This window comes from Musa acuminata, chromosome BXJ1-10 (assembly GCF_036884655.1).
Source record: "Musa acuminata AAA Group cultivar baxijiao chromosome BXJ1-10, Cavendish_Baxijiao_AAA, whole genome shotgun sequence".
Lineage (NCBI taxonomy): Eukaryota > Viridiplantae > Streptophyta > Magnoliopsida > Zingiberales > Musaceae > Musa > Musa acuminata.
Window position 1 is genome coordinate 522561 of NC_088336.1, and position 26300 is coordinate 548860.

The following is a 26300-nucleotide window of genomic DNA, read 5'->3' on the forward strand; positions in this document are numbered from 1 at the left end:
CAAATCTTATGTTCCAACTTTGGGAAGCTTGCTTTCATCTATAAATGGATCTAAGCAACCTACACACCTTATCTGAGTAGTCCTTGGACACAAATCCCTCAGGTTGTATCATATACACCTCCTCCTCGAGGTTCCCATTGAGGAATGTGATTTTCACATCCATCTGTCAGATCTCATAACCATAGTGTGCAGCAATAGCCAATAGAATTCAGATGAATTTTAACATTGATACGGGTGAGAATGTTTCGTCATAGTCAATACCTTACATTTGACGATACCTCTTAGCCACTAGCCTTGCTTTATAGGTCTCTACCTTTTCATCTACTTTGATCTTTTTCTTAAAAATCCACTTGCAATCGATGGTTACAATACCTTCGGGTGCATCAACTAGGTTCCAAACCTTGTTGGAGTATATGGAATTCATCTCAGAATTCATGGCTTCTTGCCAATTCCTGGAGTCTATACTTATAATAGCTTCCTCAAAGTCTAAGGATCAATATCTTCAACATCCTCTCCTCCAATATGTCCCACATATCTCTTAGGAGGATGAGATACTCTGCCGGACCTACGTAAAGTTGGAACTTATGTGTTAGGTACGTGAACAGACTCGGGCTGTAGAGTGGTGATTGAGGTAGGTTCTCCAACCGCGCTCAACTCTATCATGCTCACACTGTCTTCGCTAAGAATGTGTTCCTTCTCAAGGAACACCACTCTCTTGGCTATAAAGACCTTTTGGTCCTTGAGATAATATGAATGATACCCACAAATTTCCTTAGGGTATCCTACAAACTTGCACCACTCTGTCCTTAATTCCAACTTATCGGGGTTGTGTCTTTTAACATGGGAAGGGCAGCCCAAATCTTAACAACCTTAAGATCGGGCTTCTTCCCTTTTCATATCTCATATGGTGTTGATACTACCGACTTAGTTGGAACTCTGTTCAGAAGGTAAGCTGTGGTCTCTAGGACATATCCCGAGAATGAGATAGGTAGGTCAGCGAAACTCATTATGGACCATACCATGTCTAACAACGTATGATTCCTCTTTTCAAATACACCATTGAGCTGAGGTATATAAAGAGGTGTCCATCGAGATAGAATCTCATAGTCCTTGAGGAACTAGGTAAACTCTGTACTTAAGTACTCACCTCCTTAATTTGATAGAAGAGTCTTGATACTCTTTCCAGTCTGGTTCTCCAATTCATTCTTATACTTTCAGAATTTCTCAAAGGCCTCAGACTTGTACTTCATTAAGTACGCATATCCATACCTTGAGAAATCAATAGTAAAGATTGAAGTAGGAGTAACCACCAATGGCATGAGTTGACATAGGTCTACATACATCACTATGTATGAGTTCCAACAGCTCAGTGACTCTTTCTCTAGTTCCACTAAATGGAGAGTTGGTCAATTTTTTATGAAGACAAAGCTCACAAGTTGTATATGACTTATAGTCGAATGGATCTAGATATCTATCATTTAGTAACTTTTGGATCCTTCTCTCATGGATGTGACCTAGCCTATAATGCCACAAATATGCATTATTTACCTCATCTCGTTTCCTCTTTGACACACCTACATTCATGATATATGGAGTAGTGTCTAGTATAAATAAATTATTATGTAATATTTCTCTCGCCAATCTCCTCGGCTTTGTCAGAATCTACAATAAATTACAAATATGATAAGTAATACCGGTATCCAATGCCAATGCAATATCACAAAAATCTTACAATTGGAGATTGATCATGAATGTACCTGAAGATTCTCCAAGCTTCTGTTTCGCCCATTCTGTAACCTCTTCCAGTGCCCATCCTTTCCGTAGTGGAAGCACTAGCCTTTGTCCTTTGCTGGGTCTTTCTTAACAACCTTTATTTTACCTGGTTTTCCCTTGCCCTTCTTAAGGGACTTTCCTACTTTTCTTTCTTTCTGATCTCACTAGTGTAGAGAATTGGCTTCTCTTTCTTGATAATGCTCTTTACCTCCCTCAACAAATTAAGGAGCTCAAGTAGAGTCATCTCAAGTTTGTTCATATTAAAATTTATTATAAACTGTGAAAAGGAATCTAGTAGAGACTAAAGCACAATATCTATACACAAGTTTTTCTTTAGGATTATTCCTAGTCTTGTGAGTTTTGTTAGGGTCAAGAGCACTAAGAGGGGAGGGGGGTGAATTAGTGCAGCGAAAAACTTTCAATGATTAAAACTGCATTCATTCGATAAGAGCGATTTCGGTAGAAAAGCCGATTCGTAAGTCACTTTAACTTGTGATCAAGCAAGATGCAGTTAAAGTGAATCTATAAAGGCAGTTTGCAGTTATGATGGAAATCAGAATGTAAGCGTAAACTGAAATATGATCTTCGTACGATAAAATTGATTTACGTCTAAACACCGATTCGGAAAATACTGAACTTTGAAATACGATCGTAAAAGCGCAGAAGGCAGTAAGCTATTGAGGAGGTTTGCAGTAAAGATAATATGCTCAAAGTAAATGCAAACCAGAGAGCACCGCGATTTTAGAGTGGTTCAGTCAATCTTGACCTACATCCACTTCTGGATTCCTCCACCGACGAGGTCACCGATGTCCACTAGAGGCCTTCCTTCAATAGGCGAAGGCCAACCACCCTTATACAGTTTCACTCCTTTTGACAAGCTTAGGAGACAACCCTTATAGAATTTTCTCTCCTCTCTTGAAAGATCAGAACTTGGAAGAAAAGAGGGAGGAGAACTTCTAACTCATACAACACTTTTGAGCTCTAAAAATCACAGAGTAAGATCAGGATTTCGGTGGTTTTGGTTGCTCTTTCATTGCTGAAAGAGTGAGGTATTTATAGGCCCCAACCTAATTTGAATTTCGAGCTCAAAACTATCATCTCCCAGAATTCTGGGGTCTGGCGGTTGCACCACTTGGCAGAGCTCGAAGACTGAGCCTCTGGGCGGTGCCACCTCCTGTCAGGGGCGGTTGCACCTCCTGCCAGAGCTCGGAGACCGAGCTCAGGCGGTTGCACATCTGTCAGAGGCGGTTGCACCACCCAATCTAGCTCGGAGACTGAGCCCAGGCGGTGCCACTGCCTGCTTGGGGCGGTTGCACCGCCCAGCTTTCCTGGGAGACCCTCTCCTGGGCGGTGCCACCGCCTACACTATTTCAGCTCACTGGTTGGGCTCCAAACTTGGCCCAAACCAGTCCAAACTCGGGCCCAATTGGCCCCTACGTAGGTTATAGGATTATCACCTAATCCTAACCCTAATTAATATGCTAACTACGAATTTAAAGACATTTCCTAAGCTATTATAAAGTTCGCAAGTCAAGACTTCTTCCGGCGAGCTTCCGACGAACTTCCGGTAGTCTTCCGATAAACTCTCGGAAACCATTCTGCGGACTTCCGGCAAGCTCCTAGACTTCACGATTTGATCTTGGCGAGTTCTGATGAGCTTCTTTTGGCAAGCTCCTGGACTTCTCGGATTTGTTCCCACAGAACCTCCGATGACCGTCCGGACTTCCGTCGAGCTCTCGAACTCCCAACGTGATCATAGTATTGACTCCAGCGCAACTCCTGCTGCATGTCTTTATTTCATCATAGTTAATCCTGCACACTTAAAACAAAACTTCGATCGAGACAATTAATCCTAAGTAATTAACCAAGTTGTCCGGTATGTCATTGGTCCCTAGACGCTTCGTCTGATTTTTCGGCGCATCATCCTCTCTTGCGGCCTATTGCCCAATCGGCCAGTTGACTCCGCAACTCCGATATCCTTGGCGCAATACCCGTTCTTCTTGGCCCGATGCCCAAGTCCATGACTCGAAGCCTTCTATCGATACGTCGACCGATCCACCGGCCCGACGTCCAATCTTCTGACATGTTCCTCCGGCACAATATGATTTTTCCTACTTTAATTGTCTCATCCTGATCGAAGCATCCTGCGTCACTTAAGATGTAGATTAAATCATAAACATATATCAAGTGGTTTCATCATCAAAATACGAGATTCAACAATCTCCCCCTTTTTGATGATGACAACCACTTGATGACGGAGTTAACCTTAACTCCCGGAGATTAAACAAACTCCCCCTATCAATATGCCATATTGATAGAAACTCTTGGATTCAAAAATCCAAGCAACATGTCATCATAAACTTATGCATAACATGTCAAGTCATCATCATACTTCTCTCCCTTTGTCATCAACAAAAAGGAGTACAACTATTCTTGTGTTTGTGATATAAGTTAAACTCATTGCATGAAAAACATAATATCAAGTTTTATCATCATGCAGTTTTGAAGCTAGGAAATTTAGCAAGTATTACATCATGCTTCGAATATTCAAGCTATCAAGTTTTAGATATGTAAGTTTTACAGCATACAAGATAGCACTTTTGGTAATGTTCAAGATAGCAAGTTCTACATCATGCAAGCTAGCAATATTATAACATACAAGCTAGCAGTTTTGAGATGTTCAAGAAAGCAACTCTTGCTTCTTGAAATATGTAAATTTGTCAAGTTTTGCTAGATGTGCAAGTTAGCATTTTTGCCTCTTGAGATAGGCAAGATAGCACATTTGCTTCTTTTGAGATAGCAACTTTTTGCTTCTCTTTAGACTACAAGCTAGCAATTTTTACGATATGCAAGTTTCACAATATACAAGCTAGCAAAAATTTTGAAAGCAAATGCAAGATAGCTTTCTTGTGTAAGCTCATGATTCTTGCTTCCTATTGCAATGTGCAAGTTGCAAGTTTTGCTTCTTGAGATAGGCAAGATAGCACTTTTGCAATTTTTGTTTCTTAAGATAGGCACGCTTGTGATGTTCAAGATAACAAGCTCTTTCTTCTCTTTTGAGAAGTGTCATTTTTGCTTTCTTTGCAAAGTGCAAGCTAGCTAGTTTGCCTCTTTTCATGATGTCCACTTTAGAAATTCTTGCTCCCCCTTTGTCATTGTCAAAAAGAAGGGAAGACCCTTATATCAATTTTCATATTATGACAAAGGTAAGTATTAATCTTATTTGTGTATCATTATGTATTCAAATTAAAACATACATAATTTCAAAAACCTTATTTTTCATTCACGATACCGAAAAATAAATCAATCATCATTAATAGGCATATCATACATGATACTCAAACATTAAAATTTTTAAGCATTTATCAACATGTTGATCATGATACCAAACATTCATCATTTAAAGCATTCATGAGACACATCATATGCAATAAATACATCATGTACATCATTATCATAAGTATTACATACATCATTTTAACTTCATGAATATTTCATCATTGCATGCATCATACCAAAACATTTCAAGCCATGCAAGCCATAAATACAAAGAAATCATGTCATGAAGGATAAAATCATTTGAATACCGAAAGACATTATTCATATAGTAAATATCTTCTTTAAATAAAATATCAAGAAAAATCATAGGAGTACAAAGAAGAGATCTTGTTTTAAAAGAAAATCAAGTAATAACTCCAAGAACTCACAAGGAAAAATCATGATTCATTTAGAAAATCTCCTCTCAAGAGAATATCAAGTAAAATCGTAGAAGATCGTTTAATGAGAAATTTTGATTTATAATAAAATCTCATGCATCGAATGTCGAGAAATCAAAATGATGATTTATGTAAAAAATATCACAAGTTATATTCAAGAGAAAAATCATCATTCATTTTCAACTCATTTAATTTGTCACACCAACATTTCTTAGATATGCATGATACCAAAACATAGTTTCAAATCTTCAACATATAACATGCATAAATTCAAAAATTGAAAGGAGAAGGGAAGAATTCAAAGGTACAAATGTAAGACCAGGTCATGAATCTGAAATTCCATGAATAAAAAAAAATGATCATCAAAGGTGATCTCATGTTATTCCAAGAAATCAATATCATGATTTTGACAAAAATTCATTTCAAATTTAAATCATAAAAATCACTTTTATGGTTCACAAAATTCAAAACATAGGTAGATTCATGATTTCATAATATATTTTCCCCTTTTTTAAGTATTTGATTTCATGTTAGCAAGCTTTTTCATTTATGTTAAATAAAAACATGCATCAACATTTAGGATCGAAAAATGAATTTCGTCATAAAACCATCAAGATCAATAAATTCTAAAAAATTAATTGTTATGGTTAAGAAAATCCGAAAATGAAATTTAACACTTTCATGCATTCGGACATGGTTTTGCCATATGTTTTTCAAATAAACTCATGAAAATAATACATGCTTATCATCATGTATAACTAAAAATCTCATGCATAAAATTGTCAATACCAAAAACATCTAATATTTTCATTACATCGTGACGCATTACTTCAAATCAAACATGATTTCATTCAATAATGTTAATCAAACATGATACACATTATTACTTCTTAACCATGATTTCATATTTTCAATCAAAATCATTTTGTTTGTTTATCATAAAATATGCAATATTATCATTTTCGAAATTACTAGCATGATCATAATTTTTGTATTTATATTTTTAAACATGTAATTTTCAAAAAAATTAATTCTAAACTAAAAAAGAAAATACATCATGAAAGCATCAAGTAATTTCAAAATAAATAAGGGGGATTTCGATTACCTTTTCATTGAAAGCGGTTAAGGCGTAGTTTGCCACCTCGCCTTTCTTGATTTTCTCCTCGTCTTCGGAGGAGCTCGATTCAACCCACTTTGTGATCTTCTTCTTTGGCCTCTTCCTCTGTTCAAGTTCATTGTTTATTTTAGATTTTTGTTTAATAAACTTATTAAGATTTAGTGTTCGAAGTTCAAGTTCATCATTGTCCTCATCACTTGAGTCATCGCTCAAGTGGTATTCATTTGTCTAGGGTTCCAAATCCTTCCTATTCTTTGGAAGGTTGTTTTGTTCATTATGTTCATCATATGCATTGTGCACCATTTCATATGTCATCAACGAACCAATTAGTTCTTCAAGTGGTAAGTTGTTTAGGTTATTAGCTTCTTGTATTGTAGTTACTTTTGAATCCCACTTCTTAGAAAGAGAATGTAAAATCTTGTTTACGAGTTCAAAATCTGAAAAACATTTGTCAAGAGCTCTTAAATCATTGACGACATCCGTAAAACGAGTGTACATGTCACCAATGGTTTCGCTTGGCTTCATTTGAAAAAGCTCGAAATCATGTATCAAAAAGTTGATTTTCGAATCTTTAACTCTAGAAGTGTCTTCGTGTGTGATTTCAAATGTGTGTCATATGTCAAAAGCCGTTTCGCACAAAGAAACCCGATTGAACTCATTTTTATACTTCTTCTCCAAATCCGACCATTCGTTCATCGATTTAGAGGGAAGTTGAAAATCGTTTTCAATAATATTCAATAAATCCAAATTCATAGAAATCAAGAAAACTCTCATTCGAGTTTTCCAATAAGTATAGTCCAATCCGTTAAACAACAGTGGACGAATAACCGAAAAACCCTCTTGAAAGCCGGTGTTTAGACGTAAATCAGTTTTATCGTACGAACATCATATTTCAGTTTACGCTTACATTCTGATTTCCATCATAACTGCAAACTGCTTTTATAGATTCGCTTTAATTGCATCTTGCTTGATCACAAGTTAAAGTGATTTACGAATCGGCTTTTCTACCGAAATCGCTCTTATCGAATGAACGCAGTTTTAATCGTTGAAAGTTTTCCACTACACTAATTCACCCCCCCCCCCCCCTCTTAGTGCTCTTGATCCTAACAATTGGTATCAGAGCCTGGTATTTCTCATTTCGGATTTACACCCGAGAGAAATGGCCGATTCGGAAAATACTGAACTTTGAAACATGATCGTAAAAGCACATAAGGCAGTAAGCTATTGAGGAGGTTTGCAGTAAAGATAATATGCTCAAACTAAATGCAAACCAGAGAGCATCGTGATTTTAGAGTGGTTCGGTTAATCTTGACCTACATCCACTTCTGGCTTCCTCCACCAACGAGGTCATCGACGTCCACTAGAGGCCTTCCTTCAATAGGCGAAGGCCAACCACCCCCCTTTTACAGTTTCACTCATTTTGACGGGCTTAGGAGACAACCCTTATAGAATTTTCTCTCCTCTCTTGAAAGATCAGAACTTGGAAGAAAAGAGGGAGGAGAACTTCTAACTCATACAACACTTTTGAGCTCTAAAAATCATAGAGTAAGATCAGGATTTCGGTGGTTTTGGTTGCTCTTTTATTGCTGAAAGAGTGGGGTATTTATAGGCCCCAACCCAATTTGAATTTCGAGCTCAAAATTGTCATCTCCCGGAATTCCGGGGTCTGGCGGTTGCACCTCTGTCAGAGGCCGTTGCACCGCCCAGTCTCGCTCGGAGACTGAGCCCAAGCGGTGCCACCGCCTGCCTGGGGCGGTTGCACTGCCCAGCTTTCCTGGGAGACCCTCTCCTGGGTGGTGCCACCGCCTAATCTGGCGGTGCCACCGCCTAATCTGGCGGTGCCACCGCCTACACTATTTCAGCTCACTGGTTGGGCTCCAAACTTGGCCCAAACCAGTCTGAACTCGGGCCCAATTGGCCCCTACGTGGGTTATAGGATTATCACCTAATCCTAACCCTAATTAACATGCTAACTACGAATTTAAAGATATTTCCTAAGCTATTACAAAGTCTGCAAGTCAAGACTTCTTCCGGCGAACTTCCGGTAGTCTTCCGATAAACTCTCGGAAACCATTCTGCGGACTTCCGGCAAGCTCCTAGACTTCACGATTTGATCTTGGCGAGTTCTGACGAGCTTCTTTTGGCAAGCTCCTGGACTTCTCAGATTTTTTCCCCCAGAACCTCCGATGACCGTCCGGACTTCCGTTGAGCTCTCGAACTCCCAATGTGATCATAGTCTTGACTCCGGCGTAACTCCTGCTGCATGTCTTTCTTTCATCATAGTTAATCCTGCACACTTAAAACAAAACTTCGATCGAGACAATTAATCCTAAGCAATTAACCAAGTTGTCCGGCATGTCATTGGTCCCTCGACGCTTTGTCCGATTATTCGGCGCATCGTCCTCTCTTGCGGCCTATTGCCCAATCGATCATTTGACTCCGTAACTCCGATATCCTTGGCGCAATACCCGCTCTTCTTGGCCCGATGCCTGAGTCCACGACCCGAAGCCTTCTGTCGATACGTCGACCGATCCACCGGCCCGACGTCCAATCTTCTGACATGTTCCTCCGGCACAACATGATTTTTCCTACTTTAATTGTCTCATCCTGATCGAAGCATCCCACGTTACTTAAAACACAGTTTAAATCATAAACACATATCAAGTGGTTTCATCATCAAAATATGAGATTCAACAAGGTTCTCTATCCACTCAAGCATCTTTAGGACATTGTTCTGAACTGGTGTCCCCTTAGTCATCCTAGCGCGGAAGAGGATCTTAGATATCTCATATCGTTGAGCCCTTCCTTGTTCCTCAAATAGTTTATGGACATGTAGGAGAATGGATCTGGCATCCATCTTTTCATGTTGTCTCTATATCTCAGGAGTCATGGAGCCTAACATATAACATTGAGCAAGAGTGGAGTCATCAATGTACTTCATGTAGTGAGGGGTCTCATACTCGCTTGCCCCTTCCTCGGGCGTCAGCATCACTGTATCAAGGACGTACACAATTTTCTCCGCCATGAGAACAATTCTCAAGTTGCAGAGCCAATCCGTATAATTTGGACCAGTGAGGCGGTTGACATCAAGCATGCTATGTAAAGGATTTGAAAGCGACATTTTTTAAAAATAAAGATGTAGTAGAAATAAATAACATACAGATTTTATAAAAAATAAATAATCAAAATATAGACTTCTATCTTTATCTGCTCCCATTATTTTACTGGCAAGTTACGTGACACCCTCAACACATGAAACGGAAGTCTCCGATAGACTTCTAGTGGGGATCAGGATCCAATTAATATCTTAGTGTAACCTCGAGGGACTCGACCAATCATACTAAACCCAAAAGGTAGGCAACTCTTGCCGATCACAACTCCTTATGATTCTCGTCATGTTCAGGCTCCGAATCACTATAGTCTCGAGGGACTCGACCAATCATGATGTTCGGTTAAGTCAACACTATCGTTACAAGATGAGTCTGATTCGATGATATACCCTCGAGGGACTTGATCAAGCATACCATATCTCCAAGTCACCAATGACATCTCTATACTATAGGCAAGATAGCGACCGAGAATCGGTCCCTACCTATAACAATGGAAGGTCACGTGGGTTAATCTAATTGCCTCACATTTTGCCGACTTAATATTATTGAGAGATGGGTTTCGATGATTTGGTCTCTTAATATGACATGTCACACATATACATATTTAATATATATCTATATCGCATGCAAATATATATACATATATAGTAGATGAATAAGCAATCACACTAGATGATCATAGACCATAGCCTAATGTGATCAAGCCCGAGCCAGTGGGCCTAATCACTTTCATCAAGATCTATGTGTGCAGCGGTACATCTTCATGCCCTGTGATCATCCATCTCATCCTCGTCGGTTCCGTCGACATCTCGACGCATCTCCATGCATCGCGATCGTCCGTCTCGTGGGTCCCGCTATCGCTTCCACGTTCCCGCTACGTCTCCTCATATAATTTCAACTTAATCATTGGCATGCAGGCCCAATAATAAATGAAAAATAAAATGGAGTTTCATAAGCCCCAATAATAATAATCACAAGTACACACATCACACGGTCCATGATCATCTGTCTACATATTATACATCACATGTATAAATCATCATCATGTAGGACTACTAGATAATAATAAAATAATAATCAATTAAATCTTTTTAATTAATTAATATTTACTAAATTTAGGGATATGTAGAGAATTTTTTTTAAATTATGAGGGGTATTTTCATAATTTGGATAAAGGACCGAATTAAAATTTCTTAAACTTCGAGGGGCAAAACTATCTTTTGCCCAGAAACCCTAACTACCTCCTCCCTCTCCCCTACTAATGTGGCTACCGCCACCCTACTGGCGGCGGCCCTCTACGGTGAGGGGCGAGGGCGACGCCCCTGCTTGCAGGCGGCTCGCCCGTGGGCAACACCCTCGTGGGTTGGCGCCCCTACAAGTGGCCTTGCCCCCCATAAGCGCTATGCCCACGGGTGCAGTGCCCGCAGGCATCGGGCCTATGGGCGGGCACTCCTGCGGGTGGTGCTGGCCCCGTGGGTGCTAGTCCCCTCCCCACCAACCGCCGGTCGGCTGTTGTAGGTGCACATTTGCTTGCCTATGGCCGTCGCTGTAGTGGTTGAATGCTCGCAGAGGGCAGCAAGGTACCATTTGCGAAGGCAGCAATAATTGCTACCTTTTCTCGCTTTTGTGTCAATGATTTTGACGTCAAAAGAATTACAAAAACATAACACACGTAGTTCAAAACCAATCTTTCGCGCGAACAACCTAGCTTTGAGACCACTGTTGGGAAATCTTAGGGGTGACATCACATGCGTATCAGAAGAATAGAAAACAAAATCCTCAATTCCCATGAGATATGTTCATCGTCGTGCGAAGATTGGTGCGCAAAAATCCACGAAACATAAAACTATGTATAGAATAGATTGTGTTACCCAGGGAGATCGTATATCCTTGTGTCCCTGCAGATCTCTATAAGAGGGTGAAGGAGGTCAAGCCCCCTCCTCTCTAGCGGTGATCCACACAGCAGGGCTACGATGACACTCCTCAAAACTCCAGGCCTACTCAAAGGTGGAGAGGGGGAGGAGAATAGGAGAGGCAAGTAGAGGCTCTAGCCTATGAACCACTGATTTTCTCCTATTTATAGAGGTCCCTTGTCAACTTAACCCCAATGGATCCTCTCCTATTGGGTATTGGATCTTCATCCAACTACCCAAGCCTCTTAGATTAGTGGATCTCTATCCAATAATCTCTCATGGGCTCTTATTGGATCTCATCCATAGGATCCAATAATTCAGGGGCTTATTGAATATCTAATAAGATAGGAGCTCTGACGGATATCTCATATCTGAAACTCTACTCATCGCAACGCCTACCATATGTGTGTGACCCTTTAGGCCTAATATCGAGCTGACCATGAGTCATACATGTTAGAACTCCCTCTAGCTCAGTAAATTATTATCTTCATAATAATTCACTCGACTCATCGACTGCGGACATACTAGGCCACTACGCCGCAGTCCCCACACGATACATGGGAATCCAATCTATTGGACTTGTTTGTCCTCAGTTACCATGTACCTATAGTCCCCTATCCATCTAATATCCCAGAGACCATATACCGAGTATGGTGCTGTCAGACCTATACGGTTTCTACTCGAGTCTCACTCTAATTGGATTCTCCTAAAGAACTCTTTCTCTCTAAATCCAAATGACCCTGGCTAGGGATTTGTCTAAGTAAGAACACATGGGACATACCGCTCATAACACCGAGAGTAGATGATCCTCTATCGACACTCAATAACTCTCGTAAGGTTAACTACCACTCCCGATGACCGACTGTGCTAGATCTGGGACATCCAAACCTATAAGTCTGGTATCAAAGAGTGGAGCACTCATACAAGACATCCTTGGTATCTTAAGTCTAAGGACCAGATACACCACTAGGACTACAGAATCACTGTCTAACAATAAGGCATCATCAACTATTCAACATTCCGTAAGCGGATCAATCAGTAAACTCATTCTCCAATGAGCACCTGTATTATATCCCTAGTGTCCCCACACGAGTAGCTATAAGACCAGCTACATCCATCATATGGACGGGTATATAGCACACCAGTTTGTCCGGTTATCTCAATGTCCCTCTCGAGTAACCTATGAATGAGATTATTTATGATTTGTAAAGGTGAATCAGTCTCATTATCATAATCTCATCACGATCTGATTCCCATTGCACAAATCCAAGGACATCACAATATATATATATATATATATATATATATATATATATATATATATATATATATATATATATATATATATATATATATATATATATATATATATATATATATATATATATATATATATATATATATATATATATATATATATATATATATATATATATATATGCAATAAGCAATATAAAGTGATAAATGCCAAAATATAATAAGCAAAAAGACTGCGTGTCATGTCACATGTGCCATCACTCACGTGTTTGGCTTGCAGGGCACATATGACTAGTAGGTCATGACTATAAAATTGGTGTGCCTCCCTTTTTCTACTTGTTTACTTATTTTGCAACTACTTTACCTGCTTATTCCTACTCTTGCAAATTTTTTAACTTTAAACGTCTTTCCGATACGATTTTATGGAATGAGATTTTTGAATCGACATAACTTTTACAAAAACACTAATTCATGCCCCCCACCAACCCACCCACAACCCGTCTCCCGCCCCACCCTCTCTTAATGTCGACTTGGTCCTAACATAGATTTGAAAACTAAAATAAAAAAATCACAGCAATCGCCCAAAACAATTTCAATGCGATTGAACACAACATATGTAGTTTAAAATCTAATATTTTGCATGAGTAACCTGGCTCTGATACCACTATGGGGAAATCTGGGATGACATCACATACACAGTGGAAGAACAGAAAAATAAAATCTCAGAATTTCCACAAAAAAGAAGGTTTCATCATCGTGTAAAAGTTGGTGCGTGAAAACCCGCGAAATAAAAAAACTACGCGTAAAAGAATTACCTAGGGAGATCGTATAATCCTGAAAACCTATAGATCTATGAGAGAGGATAAAGGAGATTAACTATCCTCCTCTCTAGCGGTGATCCACATAGTAGTGGCTTTGAAGATGCTACTCAAATCGTTACCCAAAACTCTTTCTCGCGCATACCACACAATCAAGAAGGGGCTACCCCTTCTTACTATCCATACACCTTGAATATGGGCTGGAATATGAGGAGGAGAGAGAGAGAGAGGAGAATAGGAGGATGCAGCCAAAAAGAACCTCTAGCCTATGGGTCTTTGGTTCCCTCCTATTTATAGGGCCCCCATATCAACTTAACCCTAATGGATCCTACCATATTGGGTACTGGATCTCCATCTAACTATCCAAGCATTTTAGATTAGTGGGTCTCTACCCGATAATCTCTTATTAGCTCTTATTGGATCTCAACCATAGGATCCAATAATTTAGGGGCTTATTGGATATCCAATAAAATAGGGGCTCCAGCGGATATCTCATATCCGAACCTCTACTCATCGTAATGCCTATCATATATGTGTGACCCTCTAGGTCCAATATTGATCTGGCCATGAGTCATACCTATCAGAACTCATTCTAGCTTAGTGAATTATTATCTCCATAATAATTCACTCAACTCATCAATTGCAGACATACTACGCCACTACATCGTAGTCCCTATATGATACAGGGAAATCTATTCATTTGGACTTATCTATCCTCAATTACCATGTACCTATAGTCCCTTATCCATCTAATATCCCAAAGACCATATACCGAGTATCGTGCTGTTAGGCTCATATAGTTTCTATACAAGTCTCACTCTAATTGAATTCTCTTGGAGAACTCTTTATCTCTCAATCTGAATTACCTTGGCTAGGGATTTGTCTGAGTAAAAACATATAAAATATTCCTCTCATGACATTAAGATTGGATAATCCTTTATTGACACTCAATAGCTTTTATAAGATTGGCTACCACTCCCAATGACCGGTTGTGCTAGATCTTGAACCGACTATGCTAGATTTGGAACCTCCAGACCTATAAGTTTGATATCTAAGAGTGGAGTACTCATATAGGACATCCTTGGTATTGTTAGGATCGGAGCGACACTAAGAGGGGGGGGTGAATTAGTGTAGTGGATTAAAACTCGTAAGTTTGAAATCGATTTCGTAAGTGTGTAGAGATTTCGATTTGATAAAGGATGACTTAGCTAAAATAGCTCGAGTAAAGGAAGTCAGGAGTAGGGAGAAGAAAACCAAACAGTTTGCTGCTAAGAAGATAAGTGGTTCAGAAAATTAAACACTCACATATTCAAGAAACACAACAATGTAAAGTGGTTCGGTCAAATGACCTATATCCACTTGCGAAGCCTTCTTCGATGAGGCTCTCAACTTCCACTAGCAAATCACTTTGAAGGGGAAAGACCAAATACCCCTCTTACAACCTTTTTATAAGTGGTTCACACTTTTACAGATTTTCCAAAGAGAAAGAGGGAGGTGAACACTTAAGCTATTGAAAACAAGACTTTACTAAAGTTTTTTCTCAATTTCTAACTTCTCAAAAAGGTGTCATCTCTGCTGAGAATTGAGGGGTATTTATAGGCCCTAAGAGGATTCAAATTTGGGCTCCAAATTTGAATTACTTTTGGGTTTTCCGGTGCTGGCAGTGCCACCGCTTGTCAGTGGCGGTACCACCGCCTATCAGTGTATGACACTAACAGTGTATTGGCGGTGCCACCGCTAGACCTCTCGGGTTCTGGGCGGTGCCACCGCCCAATCCAGCAGTGCCATCGCCGGACCTCTCAGGTTCTGGGCGGTGCCATCGCCCAGTCCGGTAGTGTACCGGCGGTGCCACCGCAGGACCTCTCGGGTTCTGGGTGGTGCCATCGCCCAGTTCGGCAGTGTACTAGTGGTGCCACCACTAGACCTCTCGGGTTCTGGACGGTGCCACCACCCAGTCCGGCGGTGCCACTGCCTAGACTGTTCCAGCTCACTAATTGGGCTCCAAACTTGGCCCAAATTAGTCCAAACTCGGGCCCAATTGGCCCCTAACCGGGTTATAGGATTAACCCTTAATCCTAACCAAAATTATATGCAAACTACGAAATTAAGACATAGCCCTAAGCTAATTTTAACCGGCAACGTCGAGTTTCCTTCCGGTGAGCTTTCTAGCGAACTTCCAACGGACTTCCGATACACCCTTGGATTTCTTCCGGCGGACTCCCAGCAGGCTCCTAGTCTTGTGGCGAGTTCAACGAGTCTTTAGCAAGTATCTGAACCTTCTCGGTGATCTCTGTGAACCTCCGACGATCTTTTCGGCGGACTTTCGAAAACTTCGACAAGTCCCCGATTCTTTCTCGGTTGGTTACGGTAGCACTTCCGACGATTCTTCGGACTTTCGGTGGACTCTCGAACACCCATCAAACTGGACTCCAGTAAACTTGCTTTATGTCTTCATGCTATCGTATTTAATTCTGCACACGTAAAATACATTTCGATCTAGACAATTAATCCTAAGCATCTAATCAAGTTGTCCAGCATGTCAGTGATCCCTCGACGCTTCGACCGATTCTTCGACGCATCGTTCTCTCCTGCGACCTATTGTCCAATCGGCCAGTTGACTCTGCAACTCCGATATCCTTGGCACAATGTTTGCTCTTCTTGGCCTAATGCCTGAATCCACGGCTCGAAGCCTTCTATCGATACATCAACCGATCCATCGGTTCGACGTCTAATCTTTTGACATGTTCCTCCAACCCAATATGATTTTCCTGCTTTAATTATCTCATCCTGATCGAAGCATCCTACGTCACTCAAAACGTAAATTAAAACATAAACATATATTGATTGGTTTCATCATCAAAATCTGAGATTCAATAGGTATCTCAAGTATAAAGATCAGATATACTACTAGGATGAAGAAATCGTTATCTGACAATAAGGCATCATCAACCATCCAACATTCCATAAGTGGATCAATTTGTAAACTCATTCTCCAATGAGCATCTGCATTATATCTCTAGTATCCCCACATGAGTAGCTATAAGACCAATTGCATCTATCATATGGACATGTATACAACACACCAATCTGTTCAGTTATCTTGATGTTCCTCTCGAGTAACCTATGGTCGAGATTATTTAGAATTTGTGTTTAAAAGCGAATCGGTCTCATTATCGTGATCTCATCACGATCCGATTCTCATTGTACAGATCTATGGACATAATAATATATTCATGTAATAGACAAAATAAGCAAAAAGACTACGTGTCAAGTTACATGTGTCATCATTCACGTGATTAGCTTGTAAAGCACATATGACTAGCATCTATATATATGATGCCACATCAGTGCCATCGCCATCACCATCGTCGTCTTCGACCCAAAAATAATCGCAATGATTGTGATATTGTTGAGAAAACGAGACAAGATTATGATTGACAATGATGCTATACAAAAGCCTTGGAAAAAGATTAAAGGAAGGGAGAGGAGTATGAGAGCAGAACGAGAGTAAAAAGGGAAAAGGGGTTCGAGAGCAGGTTTGACAAATTATGTTACTTGTGATGAGAAGAAGGGTTGGTAGCAGTTAAGATATGATGATTTGAGGTGCATAGTGGGATAGAGATATTTTTATTAAATTGATAAAAAAAAATTAAAATAAAAAATAATTATAAAGACACTATTTAGTAAAAATAGAAGAGTAAATATTTTTTTAAAAGGTAAAATATACTATTTTATTTGGCAAAGCCTCGTTGATAAATCTGCATACATGATGTCGCGTCAATGCTATCGCCATCACCATCATCGTCTCTGACCTCAAAACAATTGCAATGATTATGATATTGTTGAGAAAACAAGATAATATTATGATTGGGAATGATGCTGTAAAGAAACCATGAAAAAGAGTAAAGGAAGGGCGAGAAGTATGAGAGGGGAAAGCGAGTAAAAAGGGAAAAGGGGATGGGAGAGCAGGATCGACAAATTATGTTGCTTGTGGTGAGAAGAAGGGTTGGTAGCAGTCAAGATATAATGATTGGAGGTGGGTAGTGAGAGAGAGAGATTTTTATTAAATTGATAAAAAAAATTAAAAAAAAAATAATCATAAAGGCACTATTTGGTAAAAATAGAAGAGTAAACATTTTTTTATACATAAAATATACTATGTTATTTGGCACTATCGCAATCACCATCACCGTCTCTGACCCCAAAATAATCATAATGATTGTGATATTGTTGAGAAAATGAGATAAGATTATGATTGGGAATAATACTGTACAGAACCCATGAAAAAGGAGTAAGGAAGGGAGAGGAGTATGAGAGGGGAAAGAAAGTAAAAATGAAAAATGGGGTGGGAGATCATGTCACAAATTATATTGCTTGTGGTGAGAACAAGGGTAGGTAGCGGTCAAGATTTGATGATTGGAGGTAGATAGTGGGACCGAGATATCTTATAATTATTTTTTATTTATTAAATTGATAAAAAAAAATTTAAAATAAAAAATAATTATAAAGGAACTATTTGGTAAAAATAGAAGAGTAAACATTTTTTTAAAAGGTAAAATATACTATTTTATTTGGCAAAGCCTTGTTGATAAATCTACATACATGAATCGAGTCAACGCTATCGCCATCGCCATCATCGACCCTAAAATAATCACAATGATTGTGATATTGTTGAGAAAACGAGATAAGATTATAATCGGGAATGATGCTGAACTGAAGTCATGGAAAAAGATTAAAGAAAGGGAGAGGAGTATGAGAGGGTAAAGGTAGTAAAAAGAGAAAACGGGATTGGAGAGCAGGTCTGACAAATTATGTTGGTCGTGGTGAGAACAAGGGTTGGGAGCAGTCAAGATATGATGATTGGAGGTGGGTAGTGGGACAGAGATATTTTTATTAAATTAATAAAAAATTTAAAATAAAAAAATAATTATAAAGGCACTATTTGGTAAAAATAGAAGTGTAAACATTTTTTTAAAGATAAAATATACTATTTTATTTGGCAAAGCCTTGTTGATAAATCTGCATACATGATGCTACATCAGCGCTATCGCCATCGCCATCGTTGTCTCCGACCGTAAAACAATCGTAATGATTATAATATTGTGTAGAAAATGAGACAAGATTATGATTGGGAATAATGCTGTACAGAAGCCATATAAAAAGAGTAAAGGAAGGGAGAGGAGTACAAGAGGGGAAAGAGAGTAAAAAGGAAAAAGGGGGTGGGAGAGCAGGTCCGACAAATTATGGTGAGAACAAGGGTTGGTAGCAATTAAGATATGATGATTAGAGATGGGTAGTGGGATAGAGATATTTTTATTAAATTGATAAAAAATTAAAATAAAAAATAATTATAAAGGTATTATTTGGTAAAAATAGAAGAGTAAACATTTTTTTAAAGGTAAAATATACTATTTTATTTAGCAAAGCTTCGTTGATAAATTTGCATATATGATGTTGCATCAGTGCCATCGCCATCACCATCTTCGACCCTAAAACAATTGCAATGATTATGTTATTATTGAAAAAACGAGACAAGATTATGATTTGGAATGATATTGTATAAAAGTTATGGAAAAAGGGTAAAGGAAGGGAGAGGAGTCAGGATATAATGATTGGAGATGGGTAGTGGGATAGAGATATTTTTATTAAATTGATAAACAAAATTTAAAAATAATTATAAAGGCAAAGAGGGGAAAGGTACTAAAAAGGGAAAAGAGGGTAGGAGAGTAGGTCCGACAAATTATGTTGCTCATGGTGTGAACATGGGTTGATAGCAGTCAGGATATAATGATTGGAGGTGGGCAGTGGAATAGAGATATTTTTATTAAATTGATAAAAATAATTAAAAAATAATAATTATAAAGGTCGTAAAAATAGATTTTAAAGGTAAAATATACTATTTTATTTGGCAAAGCCACACTGATAAATCTGCATACATGATGCTACATTAGCACTATCGCCATCGCTATCGTTGTCTCTAACCCCAAAACAATCGCAATGATTATAATATTATGTAGAAAATGAGACAAGATTATGATTGGGAATAATGATATACAGAAGCCATATAAAAAGAGTAAAGGAAGGGAGAGGAGTACAAGAGGGGAAAGAGAGTAAAAAGGAAAAAGGGGGTGGGAGAGGACAAATTATGTTAGTTATGGTGAGAACAATGGTTGGTAGCAATCAAGATATGATAATTAGAGATGGGTAGTGGGATAGAAATATTTTTATTAAATTAATAAAAAAATAAAAAATAATTATAAAGGTATTATTTGGTAAAAATAGAAGAGTAAATATTTTTTTAAAGGTAAAATATACTATTTTATTTGGCAAAGCTTCGTTGATAAATCTGCATATATGATGTCGCATCAGTGCCATCGCCATCACCATCTCCGACCCCAAAACAATTGTAATGAATATGATATTATTGAGAAAATGAGACAAGATTATGATTGGGAATGATGTTGTATAGAAGTTATGGAAAAAGGGTAAAAGAAGGGAGAGAAGTCAGGATATAATGATTGGAGGTGGATAGTGGGATAGAGATATTTTTATTAAATTAATAAAAAAAATTAAAAAAATAATTATAAAGGCAAAGAGGGGAAAGGTAATAAAAAGGGAAAAGAGGGTGGGAGAGCAAGTCCGACAAATTATGTTGCTCGTGGTGTGAACATGGGTTGATAGTAGTCAGGATATAATGATTTGAGGTGGGTAGTGGGATAGAGATATTTTTATTAAATTGATAAAAAAAAATTAAATAATAATTATAAAGGCCATAAAAATAGAAGAATAAACATTTTTTTAAAGGTAAAATATACTATTTTATTTGGTAAAGCCTCATTGATAAATCTACATATATGATGCTACGTCAGTGCCATTGCCATCGTCGTCTCCGACCAAAAAACAATCGCAATGATTGTGATATTGTTGAGAAAACGAGACAAGATTATGATTGTGAATGATACTATACATAAGTCTTGGAAAAAGATTAAAGGAAACGAGAGGAGTATGAGAGGGGAAAGAGAGAAAAAGGGAAAAGGGGGTACGAGAGCAGGTTTGACAAATTATGTTACTTGTGATGAGAAGAAGGATTGGTAGCAGTTAAGATATTATGATTGGAGGTGCATAGTGGGACAGAGATATTTTTATTAAATTGATAAAAAAATTAAAATAAAAATAATTGTAAAGGCACTATTTGGTAAAAATAAAAGAGTAAACATTTTTTTAAAGGTAAAATATACTATTTTATTTGGCAAAGCCTCGTTGATAAATCTACATACATGATATCGCGTCTACGTCATTGTCATTGTCGTCTTCGACCCTAAAACAATAGCAATGATTGTGATATTATTAAGAAAACGAGATAAGATTATGATTAGGAATGATGCAGAAGCCATAGAAAAAGAGTAAAGGGAGAGGAGTATGAGAGGGGAATGAGATTAAAAAGGGAAAACGGGGTGGGAGAGTTAGTCTGTCAAATTATGTTGGTCGTGGTGAGAATAAGGGTTGGTGCCAATCAAGATATGATGATTAGAGGTGGATAGTGGTACAAAGATATTTTTATTAAATTGATACAAAATAAAATTAAAAATAATTATAAAGGCATAATTTGGTAAAAATTGAAGAGTAAATATTTTTTTAAAAATAAAATATACTATTTTATTTGGTAAAGTCTCGTTGATAAATCTGTATACATGATGCCATGTCAACACTATCGTCATCATTATCTCTGACTCCAAAACAATCATAATCATTATGATATTATTGAAAAAAATAAGATAATATTATGATTGAAAATGATGCTGTACAAAAGTCATGGTAAAAGAGTAAAGGAAGGGATAGACTATGAGAGGGGAAAGAGAATAAAAAAGAAAAATGAGGTGTGGTTATATTGCTCGCGGTAAGAACTAGGGTTGGTAGCCATTGATCTAAGGTGGATAGTGGGACAAAGATATTTTTATTAAATTAATAAAAAAAATTAAAATAAAAAAATAATTATAAAAATATACTTTGGTAAAAATAGAAGAGTAAATATTTTTTTTTAAAAAATATAATATTTTATTTGACAAACCCTCGTTGATAAATCTGCATACATGATGCGGCGTCAGCGTCACCCCCATCGGTCCCAAAACTTTGTACTATCCTGTTCCCAGTATCTTCCAGCCAAAAAACAATTATTACACGTTTCGCGCACGCCTCCTAAGTGATGGTTATCTATAAAAACCGGATGTGATTGGCTCGTTTCATCTCTGTATCTCCGTACCAACATGATTCCAAGGCGGTCGCCAAATCCTCTTTTCCTTGCGGCCTCGATGCGCGTCTCTCGCCTGCCGCTCCGCCGCTCTCCGGCCGGTACTCCGGTCTACGCCGCAACACTCCAGCAACCGGTGCCGTCGCCTCCGCTCGAATCCGGACCCTCTCGGTCGGATCTGTCTTCTCTTCTCCCCTTCTCGCCGCTCCACGCCGGCGGTCGGAGCTTCACCCGTCTCTCTTCTGTGGGCATCTACACTCGTTTTCCTTGTTCGAGTTCATTCCGAGTATGCGCCTTGACAGTTTTCTTCGGTCAAACTGATTGCACAGATGGAGGGTTTTTGTGCGAGATTTACGAATCGGCGCTTTTCGAGTCAGGCGTGGGTTGATGTTCCCCGAGGCGAAGTGGTGGACGTGACTCTAGCGCAGACTGGGGAAGGGATTGCCGAGTGCGAGCTCCTGAAATGGTTCGTGAGTGAGGTGAGATAGGTTTATTCTCTTGTTGTTGTAAATGGCTGATTCCTTGCGGAGATTATTATGCAGACCTTATAAGATGAAGGTGATTATGTTAGTAGATTGGTAGTCGCATTTTTCACCATGGTTGTGGTTCTGTCAGTAGTTCTAAAGAATATGAATTTTATGATAGCCAATAGCTGCACATATTTTGAAATTAACGTAAACTGTAATTAAATCACAATTTCGAAACTTACAAGTCCTTGTGATCAATTTTTATAAATGTTATTTGGAGTTGTTTTTCTATTCAATTGTAATGGAGTGTTCACTATTTTGACACTAGGGAAGTTTGTTGAATATCCATTGGAGGTCTGAATTATTGTTAAGAAAAAAATTGTCAATATACTGTGATAGGCCAAAAAGAGATGTTGGGTCTTTAGTAAACATAAAGGATTACGGGAGTCGAAAATATTGTGCAAACTATTATTCATCAAAATAATGATAAGACAGTGATACATAATCTAATATAAATTGCTTTTATTTTTTTCAATGCAATATATTATGTTTAGTACATCTTATAAAGTGTGTAACATAAGCAACAGTCTGTATGTATACTACAACATTCTTCTGGCAATGTAATATTCGTGGAGGCTCCTTACATATGTAAACAGCTGGACTTGAACCCTTAATACCTGGTCACAATAAAGAAACTAGTTAACTCACTATAATCTTTTAAAATAGCTGCTTGTTAATTGTGATTATGTCAGATAATATTCAAGGAGATTCAAGTTTCCATCTCATGGACTTTGTTTTCATGCATGAAAATGATAGTGTTCACCAGTATTCAACAGTTCAAAAAGTTAGAATTGTTTGGAACTAAGTGAAGCAAATTATAGACCTTAAATTATTAGATATCTTTAGGAATTTTCTTTTGTGCAAAATAAGCATGCAATTTCTTTTAATAAAAAGCAGGATTGATTACATCTTTGTGGATCTACTTTTGGCTGATATTGCCATATTCTTTAGTCTAAGTACAAGAAGATATGTCATTATACCTGCATAGCCAACTTTGTCCCTTGGGACAACAGATCATGTAAACTTAAGTGGAAAACATTACTTCTCTTCCATTGATAATGAAACATGATGCTTCCTTCATATGAACTCATACTCAAGTTAGTTGTAAGGTGCTTGCATCTCACATGAGACCCTTTATTTTTTGTCTGAATCAGATATTACTTATATTCCTGATTGAATTCACTGAGATCTTAACAGAACATGATTTTTGGTACTTGTTAAAAGCTAAAATCATATTCATCTAATAATTTAGTCATGTAATAGATGAATTTTGAAAATTATTTTTGTGCAGGGTGATCTGGTAGAAGAATTTCAAAGGCTTTGTGAAGTACAGAGTGATAAGGCAACTATAGAAATTACCAGCCGATTCAAGGGGAAAGTCGTTCAGATGCTTTATGTTCCTGGTGATATTGTGAAGGTGGGTTGACATGTCTAATTGTCTACAAATGGCCTTGTCATTCATTAATAAAATCTGTTTTCTCATTTCAGGGGTAATTGAATGAATTACATGGTATTCTGTTGAACATCGATGATGTAATAATCAGTGTCAATTGACCTTTTCAGCTGTCACTATAAATAGTCTTTGATTGGGATTTTGGTCACCAACATTACCATATGCAGCAGCAAAAATCTGGAGCTTACATGCTAGGAGTAATGTCTATGATATTAAAGATATGGTGCAAAACACTATTACAAAATTGAATAATATACTTTTCTACCACTTGAACTAGGAAATTTAGTTTGATTATCTGACATTACTTAAATGAAGTTTTTAATCTAATCATCTTAGCTATCTTGTTTCAGTTTAAACTGTTTTGGCAATACAGGCACTAAACTGAAAAGATGGGAGTGAGCACCAAGGAAAATTAAAGAACAAAACAGTGCAAGCTTTTAAGGCTTAAAATGTTTGTTTCTGTAAATGTAGATTCAGAAAAATACGGAACATCTCCAATTTGTTTTGGATGTAGAATTCCGAAATCACTGTACTGCAGAATGTTTGAGTACAATTTTCCCAAGATCAGTCTTCCTTTGAAAAAAAAATGAATGAATTGAATTGGATTGGTGACACCAGTACACGTATACTTTTAGTCAATTTAACAGGGCAAAATTCATACTGGCAGTGATAATCCAAATTTTCTTTGTTTGTCACGTTTATTTGTGGTCGTCATGTTTTTTATGTGTAGTATATATGTTGTGTGCTATGCACCATTGACCATTTTGAAATAAGTTCTTGTTGCATATAGTATAGAAATAGTTATCACAAATGGATAGGAGGTGAACATGGTGGGAGGCATTAAAATCAAATAAAATTTGGCTGTCAATTTGAAGCACTACCTAAATAGTGCATTTATTGGAGTTAACATATTCCCTAATTAGTCTGATCTAGTTCACTGAAGATTTATCCTGGTTGTTGATTAGTGTTTATCAGCAGCTTTGTTTGTCAGTATTACCTTTTCTTTTATCTTGATTCACTACCCTACTTCAGTAGTATTTGCCTTCTTAGCTGCTCATGTGATGTTAGCAAAGTGACCTTGTTTATTATCAACCCAGAAGTCAAAGAAACCAATGGATAAATATGCATGCAAATGTATACTTCCTGGATTTTTAAATTCTGGAAGATCCTTCAGTTTTCCAGTTAAAATTTTCAGGTTGGAGAAACATTGGTGAAGATAGTAGTTGATGATGCTCAAACTCCTTTTGGATCTGAGGATGATGAAAATATGACATCTCTGGATGTTGGATCAACTGGTTTAGATTCTCAAAGTACATCAAGGAAACCAGAAGCTTCAGGGGGAGTCCTATCTACTCCTGCTGTCAGGAATCTCGCAAAACAATACAGTGTTGACATAAATGATATCTGTGGAACTGGAAGGAATGGAAGGGTTTTGAAAGAAGATGTTCTGAAATATGCTGCTAGCAAGAATATCTGCAAAGAAGGACCATTTCTTTTGGATGTTGTTGATGAGCATACTGAAGAACTTGAGCTGTTGAAAGATGGGAAAGGATTTCATGTGGATATTGGTGATGCAATGTGTTATGCAGATAAGAAAATTCCTCTCAGGTAAAAAAAAAGGCATTCCTTAGCTAACTCAAATCATAATTCATATGGAGTTCTCTGTTGGCCGCATGTTGAATGACGACCCATAAAGAACATTTCTATTTGATGCTATACAAAACATCATCTAGATCGATAACTTATGAGGAATCATGTTGCATCTAATTGTGAGATAATAAAATGTTTCTTAAACTATAGTATAAATAAGCTAGCAAGCCATGCACCATTGGAATAGTGGGAGAGTTGATTAAACAAGGACTAAGTCAAAGATGAGCGTTTCTGAAAATTAGTTTGGTTTTTTATTAACTTATCAAAGCCCTATAGCAGAGTTGCTAATATTTTGTGATGGGTTTTATAAAGGAAACAAATATATAGTAATATTAATGTGGTATAATTACATATACATATGTATATACATACATATATATAGACACACACGTGCACACAACAAATATATGAGGTTGGGCTAGTACAACAAATATATGAGATTATTAAGAAAGATAGAAGAACAAATATTTACAATGATACATAGGTGTAGCTCCAAGTAAGATTAGGAAGAACTGTATACGATGGTATGAATAGGCCCAAAGGATAGGGGCCTCTGCCAAGGTTTTAGATATTGGTTCAACATTGCTTTCGGCAACTAGTTGGATTGGTTCTGTACCAATATATGTGATGATCTACCAACTTGAAGACTTAGTTTAAAAAAAAAAAGAATCTATATGATTTGGTACTAATAATTTATTGGACAGTGACTACCCATCAA

At 37.8% G+C, this 26300-nt stretch overlaps 1 protein-coding gene across 1 annotated transcript in view; it reads left to right on the plus strand.

Moving 5' to 3' along the window:
• Nucleotides 1-21939: 21939 nt before the first annotated feature.
• LOC135595138 (lipoamide acyltransferase component of branched-chain alpha-keto acid dehydrogenase complex, mitochondrial-like) overlaps nucleotides 21940-26300 on the plus strand; it is a 54010-nt gene continuing 49649 nt past the window's right edge. The window contains exons 1-4 of the mRNA XM_065085656.1: nucleotides 21940-22196; nucleotides 22282-22431; nucleotides 23771-23896; nucleotides 25128-25540. Of these exons, the coding sequence (XP_064941728.1) occupies nucleotides 21969-22196; nucleotides 22282-22431; nucleotides 23771-23896; nucleotides 25128-25540 (917 nt within the window). The 5' untranslated portion in view covers nucleotides 21940-21968. The remainder of the gene's footprint in view (nucleotides 22197-22281; nucleotides 22432-23770; nucleotides 23897-25127; nucleotides 25541-26300) is intronic.